The sequence below is a fragment of the Fusarium oxysporum genome, chromosome VI (genome assembly GCF_013085055.1).
Source record: "Fusarium oxysporum Fo47 chromosome VI, complete sequence".
In the NCBI taxonomy this organism is placed as follows: Eukaryota; Fungi; Ascomycota; class Sordariomycetes; order Hypocreales; family Nectriaceae; genus Fusarium; species Fusarium oxysporum.
Window position 1 is genome coordinate 4226115 of NC_072845.1, and position 16253 is coordinate 4242367.

General features: G+C 45.3%; 8 protein-coding genes across 8 annotated transcripts; 2 read left to right on the plus strand and 6 right to left on the minus strand.

Annotated features, from left to right (window-relative positions):
• Window positions 1-549: 549 nt before the first annotated feature.
• On the minus strand, window positions 550-1508 carry FOBCDRAFT_137621 (uncharacterized protein; the record flags this gene model as incomplete). Its single annotated transcript, XM_054705231.1, has 2 exons — window positions 550-1089; window positions 1140-1508. 2 exons carry the CDS (start codon window positions 1506-1508, stop codon window positions 550-552), a joined length of 909 nt encoding a protein of 302 aa, XP_054561206.1.
• Window positions 1509-2802: 1294 nt separating this feature from the next.
• On the minus strand, window positions 2803-3701 carry FOBCDRAFT_203744 (uncharacterized protein; the record flags this gene model as incomplete). Its single annotated transcript, XM_059609080.1, has 2 exons — window positions 2803-3202; window positions 3235-3701. 2 exons carry the CDS (start codon window positions 3699-3701, stop codon window positions 2803-2805), a joined length of 867 nt encoding a protein of 288 aa, XP_059465249.1.
• A 1477-nt stretch (window positions 3702-5178) lies between these two features.
• Window positions 5179-6459, plus strand: FOBCDRAFT_136409 (heterokaryon incompatibility protein-domain-containing protein; the record flags this gene model as incomplete). Its single annotated transcript, XM_054705233.1, has 1 exon — window positions 5179-6459. One exon carries the CDS (start codon window positions 5179-5181, stop codon window positions 6457-6459), a length of 1281 nt encoding a protein of 426 aa, XP_054561208.1.
• A 365-nt stretch (window positions 6460-6824) lies between these two features.
• Window positions 6825-7526, minus strand: FOBCDRAFT_203746 (uncharacterized protein; the record flags this gene model as incomplete). Its single annotated transcript, XM_059609081.1, has 3 exons — window positions 6825-6941; window positions 7081-7407; window positions 7482-7526. 3 exons carry the CDS (start codon window positions 7524-7526, stop codon window positions 6825-6827), a joined length of 489 nt encoding a protein of 162 aa, XP_059467428.1.
• A 1265-nt stretch (window positions 7527-8791) lies between these two features.
• On the plus strand, window positions 8792-9999 carry FOBCDRAFT_241433 (uncharacterized protein; the record flags this gene model as incomplete). Its single annotated transcript, XM_059610354.1, has 5 exons — window positions 8792-8886; window positions 9108-9297; window positions 9415-9568; window positions 9818-9843; window positions 9880-9999. The coding sequence occupies 5 exons, from the start codon at window positions 8792-8794 to the stop codon at window positions 9997-9999; spliced, it is 585 nt and encodes a 194-aa protein (XP_059465250.1).
• A 107-nt stretch (window positions 10000-10106) lies between these two features.
• FOBCDRAFT_227146 (uncharacterized protein) lies at window positions 10107-10946 on the minus strand. Its single transcript, XM_031185426.3, has one exon. The coding sequence runs from the start codon at window positions 10864-10866 to the stop codon at window positions 10426-10428; it is 441 nt and encodes a 146-aa protein (XP_031036561.2). The 5' UTR covers window positions 10867-10946; the 3' UTR covers window positions 10107-10425.
• Window positions 10947-12074: 1128 nt separating this feature from the next.
• FOBCDRAFT_227147 (uncharacterized protein) lies at window positions 12075-13602 on the minus strand. Its single transcript, XM_031185424.3, has one exon. The coding sequence runs from the start codon at window positions 13541-13543 to the stop codon at window positions 12122-12124; it is 1422 nt and encodes a 473-aa protein (XP_031036559.3). The 5' UTR covers window positions 13544-13602; the 3' UTR covers window positions 12075-12121.
• A 1152-nt stretch (window positions 13603-14754) lies between these two features.
• Window positions 14755-16175, minus strand: FOBCDRAFT_241436 (uncharacterized protein; the record flags this gene model as incomplete). The annotated part of the gene is made up of 8 exons (XM_059610355.1): window positions 14755-14967; window positions 15022-15102; window positions 15235-15560; window positions 15695-15786; window positions 15825-15866; window positions 15913-15928; window positions 15962-16027; window positions 16139-16175. 8 exons carry the CDS (start codon window positions 16173-16175, stop codon window positions 14755-14757), a joined length of 873 nt encoding a protein of 290 aa, XP_059467429.1.
• Between the last annotated feature and the right edge of the window lie 78 nt (window positions 16176-16253).

The following is a 16253-nucleotide window of genomic DNA, read 5'->3' on the forward strand; positions in this document are numbered from 1 at the left end:
TTTTAATACTTTTTATTATTTAAAATTTTCTTTTTTTTATATTTAATATTATGAGCCTAATTATTTAATTCTTTATCTTATAATAATAACTTTATTTTAATTAAACTTAATTAGTAATTATATCTAACTTATAATTAAAAATACTAAAAGTTATTCTTTTTATTATTATCCTAGTAATTATATTATATATACCTTATATTTTCTACTAATTATATAAGGATTACTCTTCTCGGTGGCAATCCTCTCCTATTAGATTACTTAGATTATAAATTACTATAGATTATAAATTACTATAGATTATATCTAATCCCTATAGATCTATCTCTTAGATTGTATTTATATTATACTAAGCTATATAGCTAACCTTAGTATATAGAATATATCTATTAGCACTTTTATAAAACTTAGCTTAGTAGCTATTAATAAGACTTCTTTATATTAATAAGCCTAATATGTACTACTTATTTATTAAGAGATTTAATAACTAATATTTACCTAGTATAATACCCTATACAATCTGCAAATATAAACCTAGTATGGACGAATTACTTAGCCGTTGTACTTCCTATTCAGCTCCCAAAGAATATCAATCAACTCAACCTTCCCTACTATAGTCTTCTCATCATAGCCATATTCCTCCGCAATTAGTCCGCCAGGTAAAGATGCTTCTATAATCTCCATAAAATCCGGAATACAGTGCTCTGGAAAAAGTTGCCTAAGTAAAGCTTTTAAGTCTTCGCCTTGGGCAAGTACAAGCTCAGCCTTTTTCCCAGTCACCTCCTCAAAGGCATCCCTCAGATCGTTTGAGCTGTACGGACGAGGGCCCAATATCTTGAGACGCTGAAAGCTGGGATTTCCAGAGTCTGTAAGTAGATACTTGGCGCATGTTTCGCCAACATCCGTGATACTGACCATTGGAATTTTATAATCTGCTGGGGCAATCCAAGAGGCGATGCTTGGAGGGTCCCCTAATGGCGCTTGGAAGATATACTTAAACTCTTCCAGGAAATGGGTACACTGAAGAATGGTGACATCAGGTACAGCGTCTTTGAGTATTTGATCCGTCTCATGGTTGAGGCATGCGAGGCCCTGTGTTTAAACGTCAGCGACTTGCCAGAGTCTTAACTTCTGCTACTTACAACACCACGATCATGTTGAGATCCTAGACCGGACAAGATGACAAGTCTCTTGACGCTTGCGCGGTGCAATGCATCTTTGACATTAGTAGCTGTCTGTCTCGCCCAATCGGCCAGGTCCATATTTTTTTCATATGTCGGCGGTGGCACATACAAGACTGCGTCAGAGCCGGTGAAGTCAAGAACATCTCCAATCTCAACATCTCCTTTGACGGCCTCGAAATTATAGGTGTTGGTGTACTCAGCAGGAGATTTCGAGGTGTCACGGTAGATGCCGCGGACTAAAGGCTTCTCTGAGGAGGCTAGAAGCCACCGAATTGTCTCTGTGCCGACTCTGGTCGAGGCGGGGACAACAGTGATATGGGGGGCCATGTTCACAGGATGATATATCGCTACTTTCTGTATGATTCCCTTAGCCACTTCTGTCGACGAGCAGCATATAGGCTGGGCGAGAGGGAGGAGTGCTCAAGTTAAATAGTTTGCCACGTCAGCGATCGTGGCATTTCCGCCTGCTCTTAATTGAAGGTATTCAATCTCCCTGCACCCTGTGAGCCTATACTACAGTACTGAGCACTGGCAGCCTCCTCTCCTTAGACTAGGTACTCCGGATACTTAAAGGGACCTGTACCTGTGGGCCTAAATTGCTTAGGGGTCAATTATAAAGCTTAATAAACGAATTCATTACTTACAAAGTACACTTATGTACCTCAATGTTCCCCTCTTGGCCCTGAAAGAGTGCACGGTATCATGGAAAAGAAGCTCCAAGTGCTCAATACTGTATCACTTTGTGACAGCTTCTATTGGTCCAGCATTTAATAGGTGAGCTCACTGGCGTTTTGTGGCTACAGTGGTGCTCTCTTGACAGCAGTTTTTGACACTGGCCACCTATGCAGTTTTTGTAAATACGACTAAAATATTAGTAGTTACATCTGAAAATGATGTATAAACACTGGAATGGCGGATATAACCTTAAGTGCTCCGTTAATCCACGGAAAGGGCAGAAACATATAACCCAGGATTATTATAACAAGAACATCACCAATTACACGGCTAATAAGACTTTTTCTTCTTCAGTATATTTATGGCTTTTAAATATAATTAATTAAATAACTTTTAAACTTTAGCTATTTTAGGTTTAGTTTGAATTATGTATAAGCTTTTAAAAACTGGCTTTTAAGATGTAAATTAAGCTGAAGTACTTGTATGGGGCACTTGCTTATTAACCACGCTATAAATAATAACTAAAATATAAAGAGATAGTTATTAATAAAATATATCTATAATTAAAACACTAAAAGTTCTGTAATTAATTTAAAATACACACTTAGTAATTATACAGTCTGGTTATAAGCTTGCTTACTATAACAGCTGTCATAAGTATATCTATTTCCAGAATCACTCTTAAAGTTGTTTTAAACCAGAGCCTTTGCCCCTCACGTTCACGCAAAACCAGCGCTAGCAACCCTTATTGCAGTAGCCAGGTCATTCTGTTCCATCCCGCCACCCACTTGGGTACACTATCAACCTTCGCGTACTTGATCTCTCCACTGCCCGGTCGGTAATACGTAACATCGTTGTTGTCCGGCTTCACCTGAATGTTGCCTCTAGCGTACCGCCAGATCACGAGTTTGAATTCTTGCCGTAAACCCAGCCTGCTCCCGCTTGTCTATAATGAACTCCTAGTCGGCCCAACGAAGATCCATCGTCCAGAGGGCACATTCGATGAGTACGAGACACGGTGCATCTCAGTACCCTCTGCGTCCTTCAGCACGATTACACCATCACGAGTATTCGCAACGTAGACCTCGGGGTTGACGAGCGCCGAACGAATCCATACGCCGCTTGCCTGTCCAGGAGTCACGGGTATAGTGGGCGTGACGGGCGGCGAGGCATTAATGAAGTCGTGGAGCATAACCGTCGCGTCGCCACTTGCCGGATTTCCATTGTTGTCTGTTTCAGACGCCCGCCCGGCAAATGCGATAAAAAAGTACTTCCACATGCCATCAGGTGACTGCATGACGGTACCACCATCCTTGCTGCGTCCATTCTCACTGTACCAATCGCGGCTTCAGGAGTAGTTCCCCTAGTTCATGTGTACTTGGTGAATGGATCCGTGGCCGATAGCTCTCCCCAGACGAACAGCGTCGACCTCTCGAAGTCCGCTGAGTCGGCTTGAAAGAAGGCATCCAGGTCATCAGTAATATCATTGTTTGGCCCTTCTACGTTTGTATCGTGGATAGTACCAGCATGAATATTCAGGAAGCCATCACGGAAAAAGTCGAGGCGTGGGGGGTTCTGGTGGTAGCTGAACCCGCCAATATTCTCGAGGGCCTGAATAATACGGTGTCCGAATTGTGCCTCGTTTGTCAGCTTGTCAGTCCAGAAAATAAGGCGCTGGTCGATAGTGTCTCTAGATCGAACGCTGATCTCAATTTTGTGGCGACCATTGCCATCTGCGAAGCTGAGTGTGCCATGGGGACTCCTAAGGTCCCCGCCTCGGGCTTCACTCGTGTTCCATTCGACGGGTCTGGCCTTCCAGACGACATAAGGGTGACTTAAAGGCATGGAAAGGTGTGAGAAAGTGTTAAGGATCTAGTGAGCCGTGCTTAATGATGAGTGTTTGGAGCCGAATGGCCTGGCTTATATACCCTACCGGTTACAACATGGAAGACCGTCGCTCGCCAACGGAGCAGACCTGCGGGGTGATAGCATAGGCTACTCAGTAGAGTGATATCTCACTCTGAACTGAACTCTAACAAGACATACACCGTCTCGTATAAGATGTGTCTGACGAAGTGGCTCTCTCTTCGTCCGCCACGTACTTCTTTGGAACGTTTGGGAGGCGGGGTTCCTCCGCAGCTGATGAACGCTCAAGCGGCAGAATATCTTACACTTAGTCTGATTCAGAGTCCAGCCCTTTCGAAGCTGTGTCATCCTTGATGTAAGAATCATGTCATGGACCTGCTTGTCGAGGATTCCAAGGCTACCTGTGAATTAGCCAAACTACCACAGTACTGTACCAGGATTAAACATGGTTAAATTGCCAACGAATTATTTGCTACATCTATATACTAAATAGCCTATAGTTGTAAATCACATATCTTATATACAGAGATTATTATAATAGAATATTTATAAATCTACTTAAGGAAATGAAAAATATAATAATAATAATATAAAACAATAATCTAACTACTTTAATAATAGTTATAATCGTTAACTTTAATTATTATTCTGTAGATAATACTTAAATTCGATTAAGACATTTACAACAATTGCAACCCTATCCCTCCTTATAATATTAATCCCTATCTATATATTGTCTAAACCGAAACCTCCGACGGCCAAGGCTAAGAACGCACTTAGCGGGATCTATAATTAGCATCTTCAATAATTCATAAAAGTGGATATCGGAAGCGGAGTATCGTGGACCGGACAAGTACTCCTTACCTTCGAGCTGCTGGTCCAGAAGGTTCAGGAACCTGCCGACAGTGACCTTCCGTATCATGCGAGTCTCGGCAATCGGTTGACAGTTACATCGATATTCAGGGCCGGTAGTTCATCCCAAAGTTTGACGTCCCTACGGTATGTGAGACACCGATTCTCCATATTCATGGTATCAATGCTTTGGACATCGAGGTCAAGCCAGCCGCGCTCAAGAACGAACAGGCGGACAACATAGGGGTTGAGGGCTTTTGCGTCGTAGAATTTCATGGTAAGTATACGATCCAAGTTTTGAAGAAGGATAAACCTTAGGTTATAAAGCAGTAAGGTACCCTTTTGCTAAGCCTAAGCGACACGGGGTCATAGCTAAGTCCGTAGGACACGGAACATATACCCATGTCCACTGCGCCTATATTCTCACGTGACGTTTCAGTTTCTTCAAATTGTTCTCACCGATATATAACGAAACACCAAGAATCACAAAAGACAATTGCCAGCCATTATTCATTTTCTACCTCTTCTATGTCATATTCTATATACCCCAATTAAAGCACTTAGATTTCGTCTGCTATTGGTGCAGCCTAGAATACCTACCAATATGGCTTTAATGCGTTGTATGAACACCGCTACGTTTGAGCTCCATACCAGTACGCAAATTGACTTCAAAGAACGAGGCTACGCCATCCTATCCCACCGATGGGGATCAGAAGAGATTCTCTTTTCCCAAATCGGGAATTTTGCTCAGGAAATGAGGGACACCAAAGATCGACATGGCTTGCCACAACTCGATAAGATCCTAGGCGCTTGCATCACAGCTCGGAAGCAGGGTCTCCAGTGGATGTGGATTGACAACTGCTGTATCAATAAGTCCGATAGTAGTGAGCTATCTGAGTCCATCAATTCCATGTTCAAATGGTATCGTGACGCTGTGGTATGTTTGACATATCTCTCCGACGTGCGTAAGAACTCAGGCACTACGGTTGGCTCGCAAGTCTTCCGAAGTTTTGAGACTGGTGAGATGTCTTTGTGGTTCACGCGTGGATGGACATTGCAAGAGCTTCTCGCACCTGGCAAGTTACTCTTCTACGATACAGACTGGAACTATCTCGGGTCCAAGCGGGAGTTAGCGGAATCAATCGAGGACGTCACTGGTATTGCCGCACATTATCTTACCAGCGAAAAAGATTTCCGGACTGCCTGCATTGCCGCCAAGATGAGCTGGGCGGCACATCGCGAAACGACACGCGAGGAGGATATGGCTTACAGCCTGTTTGGTATTTTCAACCTTCACTTGCCCGTTCAGTATGGGGAAGGGAAAGGGGCCTTCTTGAGGCTTCAGGATGCTCTGATAGCCAAGAATGATGAATCGCTCTTCGCCTGGAAGATGCCCCTTGAAGGTCCAGGGGTTACGTACCAGATTATACCCGATACTATGGTAGACCTAGGCCCAGATGAATGGGGCCTTCTAGCTCCTTCGCCGAGATGGTACGAGCATTGTGGAAAGATGACGATACAGAACAAGAAGACGGTAATGAGGCAGCGAGGCGGGTTCACCAGAACGCCGCAGGGAATCAGCGGTCCAATATCCAAGCGGAATCATTATGTCACTGCAGTACTAACCGGGTTAACTGTCGTGGGAGCAATCCCTTTCCAGATATGGCTGGCTGTAAGACAGAGGACGACACTTAAATACACACTCAACTGTTGGGAGCCAAATGAGGCTGGCGCAATGAGGGCTGTGCGACTACATTTGCGACCCGTCAGGAGGGATCCCCCGATGTGGATCAGAACCGCTAGTCAAAGCTATGATTTGGTTAAAGAAGCAGCCTCTACTGATTATTCAGCGGTCGGGACGGTCTGGCAGCCTCAACTCTTTTGATGGTCGTGCTTTAGCGACTATATATATACCCGATTCCACGAGGTTAGAATAGACTCCCGGCTACGTGCATAATAAAAATCAACATATTCTTTCCTTATTTCAGGTACCGTACCATTATGCCTTTGTAATTACCAGTTCTAACTTTATTTTACGTCATAACAAAGAAATTTCAACACAATGAATTAGAGATCCGTATAAGCCAATGGACCTAATGCTGCAAGTCTTATACACATGCTCTGATCACGGCTCCTGTCAAGCAGAGCCAAAGAGGCTTATTAACACTGCTGCAGTATAGGCTTCTATCTAAACTACCGATTTATTCATACCATATCCCAGTTATAGGAGTATGAACACATGTTCCTTTATTAGATAACTAGGGCTGCCAGAAACGCAGGCGCCCAGAATGGCATCACCAGTAAAAAGTCGGGTTCTTGAAAGGCGCTAACACCGACACGCCATGCTGTCAGTCCAGTAGTCCTCACCTGCACTTCAATCACGTTTCAGCTCAAGTATAGGCTTTTAGCTCCACCATTCGACTCTTGTATCTCTGAGGGTATTAGTGCCGCAGTGGAATCCACCTCCATTTACGTGATGGGACATGAAATCGTCAACGAAATGTACCTTTATCCCCGCTTGCCCATACACGTCTCGCATCGCCTGCTCAAGGGTATCATGATCATCAACAATTGGACCCCAAGGCTTCGCAGTCAAGCCATCAGATCCGATGACAACACCGTTGATGGCAACCAGAAGGAAAGCAATTACTTGACTCCGTCCAGGAGCGGCCCTGTGCAGGCGCGGGGGAAGTCCATCGAGATTGGATGGCCAAGGATATGTGAAATTCTTGAAGAGAGCGGGGATTCGCAGAACTTCGTTGGGAGGCAATGGTACTTCTTCAAGCAGAAGCTCCAAGTTGTGGTCACCGTCCTTCTGTGCATACTTTTGCGTCTGCAAGAAATCGTCGTCAGACAGAAGCGCGTCGATGGTAAGGTTCTCAAGCCTAGAATCGTAGAAAGAAAAACCTTTTGGTTGGCGGAGATTGGGATAGCTAGTGAAGATGGAGCCATGACCACTGTGTTGTCCTTTTTGTAATTAATTTAACGGAACTTGGGTATCCGCAACAGCGATCGTCCATCCTAGGTCGTTCTGACAAGGCAAGGACTGGACAAATTCGTCAACATGTCCAACGGCCAACCAGCCAGTGTCTAGGATGAGGGGAGACTCGTAGATCTGAGCTTCTATAAGGCTCGTTATGGACTTGGCTGGAAGCTTGTCAAAGTGCTTCCCCACGATGATTCTGCCTTGAGTATACGACGTCCTGTTCTTCGATACGCACGGTGGGATAATCTCGATGTTGCCACCCGAGTTAATCTGCTCGTGTCCAAAACCAGGCTCCAGCGACGGTTGATGGCCTCCGACTCTATCACCTCTGGGAAGAAACCGTCCTACAGAGCAAGCTCTGACCACATAATTGGCCAGAGTTGCAACTGTCCCCTCTCTTCATGATGGCTGCTTACGAAAAATAATGATGGCCGGATTATCGGATAACCCATATGATGAGTAAATAACCTGTACTAATTACGATCTATAAATAAGACTTTTACTCCGTAGCAGTCTTTTAAATCCAATATATCTTTAAAATACCTAAAAACTCAGTATATGGTAAATTTCTGATAGTATAATTTATGTTTATATCTTCAATTTAAATCTTATATATGATCCCGTTAAGGAACTGCTTAAGGGAGTATATTTACACTATTGAATATACTGTATTTTAAAGCTAAATGTTCAAGACATACATTATGAGTGCTTAGAACCTGCTAAATCCCGATACATACTAAGAGAACGTAGCAGACTCTTAGTAGTAATTAAAAAGAACTATTTCTCCCATTGCGCCTAAAGTAAAGGAAGCTTTAGGTACCGAGTGCAAGACTAGTTATTGCCGACCTGAGTGTGATATCTGTTTGGGTAGTTATGAAGCTTACGTATGTGGCGTCAAATAGTATAAGCAGAATGAGTTTTGAATGCCACTTCATTCCAATGTCATCATAACCGTCCACCCCAGACTCAGAAGGGTAAAATTATGCTCCAATTCGCTTAAAACAATGTCCTTGAATGCCGCATTTATTCAGGGACGGACTATGCTTACCGCCCTTAATTCCGGTTGCGATTACCCAATAAACAACATACATGGTATATCCCTAAGTCGTCGTTTAACAGTTCGGACCTCTCACATTACGACCCCGACGACTTTCCAGGTAACGCCAGCATTCAGCTTTAGCTGCGTACGAAAGGTGGAAAAAAAAAAGGCCCTATGGCTCGAATGCCAGCGATGCATTCGCTTCCGCCTGATGTCGCGGCTGAGAACAGAGGCCCTGCTATGATGGTAGTTATATATTCATTCACCGCCCTTCATCCCTCACTATCGTAGGCAGGGTCTTTTTCAAGATATAAGAAGCTCGGTCGCTTAGCCATCGATGACTACGTTATAATTCTGTCTCTTGTCGGTTCCCTGCTCTGTTCTCTACAATACAATCACCCCAACTCTAGCTACCGCGGGCGATAGAACAGGAAAAACTGCTGAAGGCTCGATAGGGGTTCGTATTCAACTACGTAGGCTGCTGAACGGCCGCCATGTTAGCCGGTAGCGGCCGCCACCAGGCGACTCTGACCGTCGCCGAGTTCGATCGTTCTGTATTCTTCCTAATGATTGGCCTGGCCCCAGGCGTGCTATCGCTTGCGCTACCCAAGTTTGCTGTCGTCAATCGACTCATCAAGGTGCTCTTCCCATCACCCCGGCGCGTCCGGTTGCTTTGGGGCCTCGAAATCGCAAACCTTGTCCGATATACTAATGTCATGAATCAATGAACGGCAGCATTTTCGGCCGTGGTCGACTTCTACCTTGCCATATACCCAGCGATAGTACTGTGGTCACTACACATGCATCTGAAAAAGAAACTGGCCCTTAGCATAGCCCTTGGCTTCGGTGCTTGGTTGGTACACTGTCGCGAGCTACTCCATGTTAAATCTCGACGCAAACTGATATCTTCTCTTAGTGCTGGCTGTGCTGCTATACGCAAGGACACGACAGTTCCAGGTATGGGAGACGGTAGAGATTATACTTGTGAGCTCGTACCCTCCACACAACAGCACGACATAGGCACCCCTTACTGACAAAGTCCTGCGTGGCTAGATGCTTCAGGGAGCCTTGTGATCTGGACAAGGTTTGTAGTCTCCCTGGTGCTATCTAGTATGTTACCATTGACCTATTCCCATGATCAGCAGTGTCGAAACAAACAGTGTCATAATCGCAGCCTGCATCCCGATGCTTCTGCCCTTCCTTAAACTATTATTTAAGAAACGTTTGTCCGCGCCCCGTCCATCGTCTTTGGGTCGAGTAAGTGATGCGAGGCCTGGAAGCAGGACGAGACATCTCAGCGGAACCAACAAGCCAGTCGAAATACAGAAGCGGAGAACAAGCGACGAGGTGGAAGAACGCGTGGAGGCCGTCCTGCTCCTCAAGGAACCAGGCCAAGATGAGGAAAGCGGCCAGAACCAGATGGCGGACAATATTCGTCAACGTAAGCTACAGCTTATGTAGCACGCTATTATTCAACCTAACTAGCATCGCACAATATACAAGTCAAAATATTACGGAGTCAAAGCGTACTTCGGATCATATATAGTTGCGAGAGCTATACGGTATCTTTATCTAAAATAATTTCCGAAGCCCGTCGGTATCCCCACGATATCATTCTGAACGGTGCACGGAAGACCGAGTTTAAATGAACGAAGAGGTATTATCCGTGAATGCCATGCCGAATACAACGGAAACGAGTGGGGGTCAATACCAAATTCGCAACTTAATCCTCCTTCCAAAATCGAAGGCTTTTAAGCCTTTCTTTACTGGAAATAAAGTGCTCAAGCCAGCCTTTTTTGCAAATTGTAGCTTCGCGCGCCCGGAAGCTAATTGGTTTTGCTTCGAGCCATCTCTTTTGGGCGCAGAGGGTCTTCATCTGTCCGGTCAGCAACCACATCTTCCTCTGACTCTGTGGGCTTAGGACCTGCATCCCCAGCAGGCATTCGGATCGTGTGGTGCTTCTCCGGAGGAAGTGGATCTTCTGTCGAGCGATCTGCGACGACATCCTCCTCGCTCTCAGTCGGTGTACCATGGGTAGCCTTTTGCATCGTCAGTAGCCATGAAGGACCAGCTGAAGCTTCGTAGCGGTGTGGAAGCGGAGAGTCGCTGCCTCGGGCCACAGTATGTAAATAGCTCCGGTTTCCTACCAGGGCTACCGCAGGTATCCAGAATGGACTGCTAGTTGCTATGGCGTTTCTGGCCAACTGTATGAATGCTCTTGAGTTCCATAGTAGGCGCCGACAATACTCCGGTATAGCAACGGCCATTTTTCAATGATGGTACGATGTGGATTGAAGAATAGAGGGGAGAAAGTCTAATGAAACTTGTTGTTTTGGGAATGTGCAAATGAAATTGTTTGAAGTAATCATTACAGCAAAGCGGGCCAACGGCGCTTTATAAATATGGGGAGCCGTTAAGCATGCGGGGTAAAGCTCAATCTAAATTCCGAGTACAGTGGGCTCAGGAGCATGGTGCGACTGTGTACAACGCTTGTAAGCTCTTAGCGGCATGATTGTTGTGAACGTGTATATTATCCCTATGAGAATCGTGGCTGAAAGAGCAGAGCTAGAGCAGCGGGACAATATTGGTAAAAAGCCAGAATCCGTCAAGTTTGCGAGCTACGTAGCTCTAGGTACATCAGGACTTGAGGCCCCCTGTAAGACCTAAGCTGGCAAAGTTTCTATATTCGTACTGTCACTGGATTCGGTCATGATGCAATAATGATTTAAGGTGAGTGGCAAACGAGTGGGGCGACAAGCCGCAAATATAAATCCAAGGTTCATCATATAATTAAAAATTGCAAGAGAGGTGTATTTCGGATATATCGAAGCTACAACAAGAGCATTTTATTGCATGATGCGTGGAACATGTGGTATTGCGTCCGCAATCTGAGCGTAAGTGTGTGGTCGAGCGAGTGATTGCCTAGCTCGCTTCCTGCGCCACCTGGGATCTGTCTGCTTGATCCACATTCCAATGAAGAAAATGATGGTGTACCTGGCTTTGTATGTTTTTGCCTATGAAATAGATTAATGGTTCTATGTTATGTGGAGGAAATGTCGGTGTGGAAGTGTGGTGCTCATAGAGGGGGGAGAGGAGGCAGCTTGGAGTCTTCATCGTTACGTTGCGTAAGATCAACGGTATCAACGTCTTCCCCACCGAAACAAGAGTCATATGAGTCTCCTGTTATAAAAGTATCGGGAACGAAAGTCAGGTTATCGTCAAGAGGTGGACCCTATGAGTTGCATAGTCTGAACTCAACACCATCACTTGACGGGAACTTAAACAAACCTTGAAGAGGGCAGAGGCAAACATAAGCGCCGGTGACATCACGAATCCGCCAGTAAAGGGATTATTAAATATAATATGAATAACATCATTTCTTACCTTTTATATACATATATAGAATAAGTTCTATATGGGTTATATTTTGTATCTTATATTTTACAAGATATAGAATATCCAGCATGGATAAAAAGCCTGAGCAAAATCGTTTAGATAGTAAATAGCGCTCCTATCCTATCCCTAACCATACGTCCTTCCATATTCTTCCTCCTGCAAAACCCGCAGCTCCTCCATAGGAAGTCCAGCAGGTGGAGTCCACTGGACAGTGTTCTTCGCTCCTTGAGCACCTCCTTCCTCCCCGAATGCATTCTCATGCTCAAATTCATCTCTCAGAACCTCGCGAGTCCATAGTACTGGCCTCCCTTGGCGGCTCCTAAGCCACCATCGTTCCACCCATTGACCTTTTAACTCTTCATGGCTCCTCAGTAGATTGTGCGGGTGGCCCCATTGCCCACGAAACGTACGACTGGTATTATACAGGCCCGAGCAAAATACGCTGGACAATGACGTGCCGTGGTGTACCGCGCTGCGGCACAGGGTTGTCAAGACATTGTTCCAGCCTGAGTAACCGGGACGGGGTCCAAGGATGGCGTTATGCAATTCCAGTCTCTCAATTCTTGAATGATGCCTCATGAAGGTAAGCAGGTCTTCGGCGTCAAGAAAGAGTCCCCGAAGGATCAGAGTTTTAAGCTGGCGAAACTGGAGCTTTGCGTCTACAATATGCTTGAAGACCGCCTCGTAGTAATGAAGCCTTGAGCCTCCGTCATATGCCTCGTATTCAAGGGTCTGATACATGTGCAAGTCCAACTTCTGAAGGCTGGGCATATTCTGGAGAAGACGTGAGACACCGGGGAAGTTGTCACGGTAGAGGGATTGTGGCATGGTGTCTCCATAACGGCCTTGTATCTCAGATCCTTTCTCGTCCAAGATACCCATGTCGAACTCCGTGTCCGAATCCCAATCACTATCATCCGTGGTATAATCCGCTCCCTCGGTTGTTGCGATGATACCATGCATATCTTGCCAGTCGATCTCCTCCCGAATCTCTTGCCAATGCAAACGTTGCCTCCTCCTCTCAACTGCTGCCACCTTCTGTCCATAGACTTGTGCCAATCGCTCCCAGCCGTGGTCCATCCGCGTGGAAAAGCTAAAGGCTAAGTCTTTAACAATGGCTGACGATCGTGCAAGCCCGGCATCCATCAACCCTGGCAATCCGACCGTGATATCGTAAGACGGTACACTGCAGCCTGTCGTATTGGTGTATATAAGCAAACTAGAAATGGCCACGCCGCTTCGGGCCCAGGCCATCATCGCTAGGCGGTAAACCTGTGAGGCTCGAGCCCACAGTCGCTGCCGATCTGAATCTACGATGTGTCTAGCCACAGGCCTAGAGAACAGACCCGGTCCATCGACAAATCGTGCGTCCAATTCGATGGTATCTAGCAGAGAATGCTCTCGCCATCTGAAGATACGTGCAAGTCGATTCACGACTTCTTCTTCCTTTTCTGTCCTGAAGGCCATTTCATATGCCTCAGCGTGGGCTTTCATCCACTCAAGGTCGACTGCTAATTTCTTTAATTGTTCGTCAGTTGCTTTGGACATTGGTTTATCAAGCTGCACAAAGAATTCGTCTCCATATAGATTTGTGAGGGTCGACTCAGCTGTGTGGTAAAGACCAGTAGCCAAAGTGTTCTCGGCGGAATCAATCGCAAAAGTCTCAGAAATAATCCGGATGTGACGGACATGCCTGCCGAATACATCGTCTTCCATAAGGGCCTCGATAGAAGATAGACTCGAGGGCGTGAGATTTGTAGACTTTTGTCCGAAGTAGCTATAAAAGCATGGCCCTAAGACCAAGTCGTTCATGCGCCTGTTTATCCGTCTGAGGTTTTTAATGCACCGGAGCGATAGGTTGCCGAGGATTTGTTCAATGAGTTCCCGTGGAAGCTGCAGCAAACAATTCTCGTCGGGCTTCATGTTAGTTTTTGCATGAGGTGTGTACATTTTATTAATGTGAAAATCGTTGGCTTGAGGAAGCACCCGAAGCCAGACAACAATTAATGTTACAGTTTCACGCCTCCGAATTAGTCGCAGCAGCCATATAGGATGGTGGTGTTCAAATTATATCACAGCTTATTAAACCACCTTTTTGGTCCTAGCGGGGGCACCTGACGAATAGGAGGCCACACAGTGTACCCTTTAGAGCCAACAGGGCCCGCTGGTGGCTATGGCAAAGTAGCGGTGAGGGCATGGACTAAGAGGCGCATGCAGTTTACCTCAGCAAGAGCACGCGCCAACCCCAGGCTCAAGGTTAATAAAAGACTATCACATGACTTCATAGAGTTTATAAAGTTGCTCGGTAGATATGAAAAGTATTTCAATTATAAATGTAGGCAAAAGCCGCTTGAATATAGGTTACAATACTAATAAGTAAGTGTATGCACTGAAGGTTTATTCATACAATATGCCTATACTTACAGAGCAGCTATCGATATATCGTCCCTTCTCGTTCTCTATACTCAGATGCGTTACTTTAGTCGTGTCGTATCTATCAAATAAATCTCAGAAGCTTTGCCAAGAATTTTAAGCATTTTTATGACACGAAACTGGCGTATCCTGTATCTCATCTCTTCGTGGGGGAAATGCTATATCGTCTGTCCCTTATTAACTTTTCTTTTTCACTATCAAGAGCACGTCTTGTTCGTTGAATTCACGTCTTTATTAGATATTAAGTTACAAATATAATAGGGCATTGGGATAGTCGCTCCCAAGCACACTCGTAAAGATTATCATGCGTGAATGTGGTCTTGCCGTCAATCATCTGATGTTGACCGGCTCTCATTAGCTAATTCCGTCGTACTTCCTGTCTCAAACTTATTCGAGGTCGTATTCGCCCGGAAATGGGGAAGGTTATGTCTTCGAAGACGGTGATTGCCACAAATATCGGGCGCCATGCCGTCCATAAGTTCTGTTAAATGGGGACGTCGACCCTGTCGCAGGTCAGTGAATAGATTCTTGCACGTACTCTACGAAGTGACCATATAGATGAGCGCATTCCTAAAGCCCTAGAGAGGGAGGACACAGGCAATCATAAACCCGATCGGGATAAACGTGCTATTGGTGTTTAGGACGAAATAGATACGGTTGACGCTTGATGGAACCTATGTAATAAGGATAGTGGTGAAAAATAAGAGAGAATACTTGGTGTATCGCCAAGATGCGTTGTTTAGCTATCGGTTCCGTCGTTGAGCCGGGTTACCACCAGAACGTCGCTAAGGAACCGCCACGCTAACTCGAGTCTGTTGCCGCTCAATAGGAACCCCTTCATCGGCAATGTCTCCAGAGTTGCCATGAGCTGAAATATGAACCAAATAGATCCCGTTCGTGTTCGGATCGCTAGGGTCTGTTGCTTGGCGGCTCATGGGTTGCAGGTGAATCGCATTCGGAGTCATGGCCTCGGCAGGTACCGGCACCTCGGTGGTCTTAATTATGCCAATATTGTCTCCTCCGTAGGTAAGATGCCGATCCGTCGAGCTAAACTCGTCAAGTTCTCTCCGTTTTTGGTAAATCATATTTCCAGCGCAGATACACATGAAGAAATTGACAGCAATAACAAAGCCTGTGATATTCAGCTTTATGTTATTTCCAGAGGGGTGGCTTACTTACCAGATAGGACCATAAAATATGATGATGCGCAAGATATCCCTCTCGGAAGTAACCCAACACCATAGCATATCATTGCCATACATTTACTGCCCTTATTCTTAATAAAGATATAGACAAAGTCGGGGACAAATGGAACACTATAACAGCCGATTAAATAAGGGATTTCCATTTTACGGAGTCTTTAAGCATCAAACTTTAAGTAAAATGTCAAACACACATAGCCATGGAGAGGCTCCGAAAGGCGTCAGCAGGCATGAACCTAGTCCTTATTAATGTCTCCCAGCTTAAACATGGTGTATACCTACATCTGGATCAGAAAGGCTTAAAATTGACAGCCTACCGATTCTGGTGAACTGATATAGTGCCTCGACATCAAAGTCCCGACATTGGTCAACATGGTACCACAGGAAGCGTAGAACACTAGACGATTAAGTGGTTTATGGAACGCCTTGGATAACACATGGTAGTAATAATGAAGACAGAGCCGAGTAACGAAAACACCGACTATGTTCACTCAACAACACTGAGCACGAAGTTGCGAATCCGAAAGAGTTTCCGACGCCGACATTGTGAAGGTGTTGTGATTTGAGGGGTTGGGTGGGAAGGTAGCTGGGGTGGCGGTAATGGAGTCCTAGGTACTGTGGGA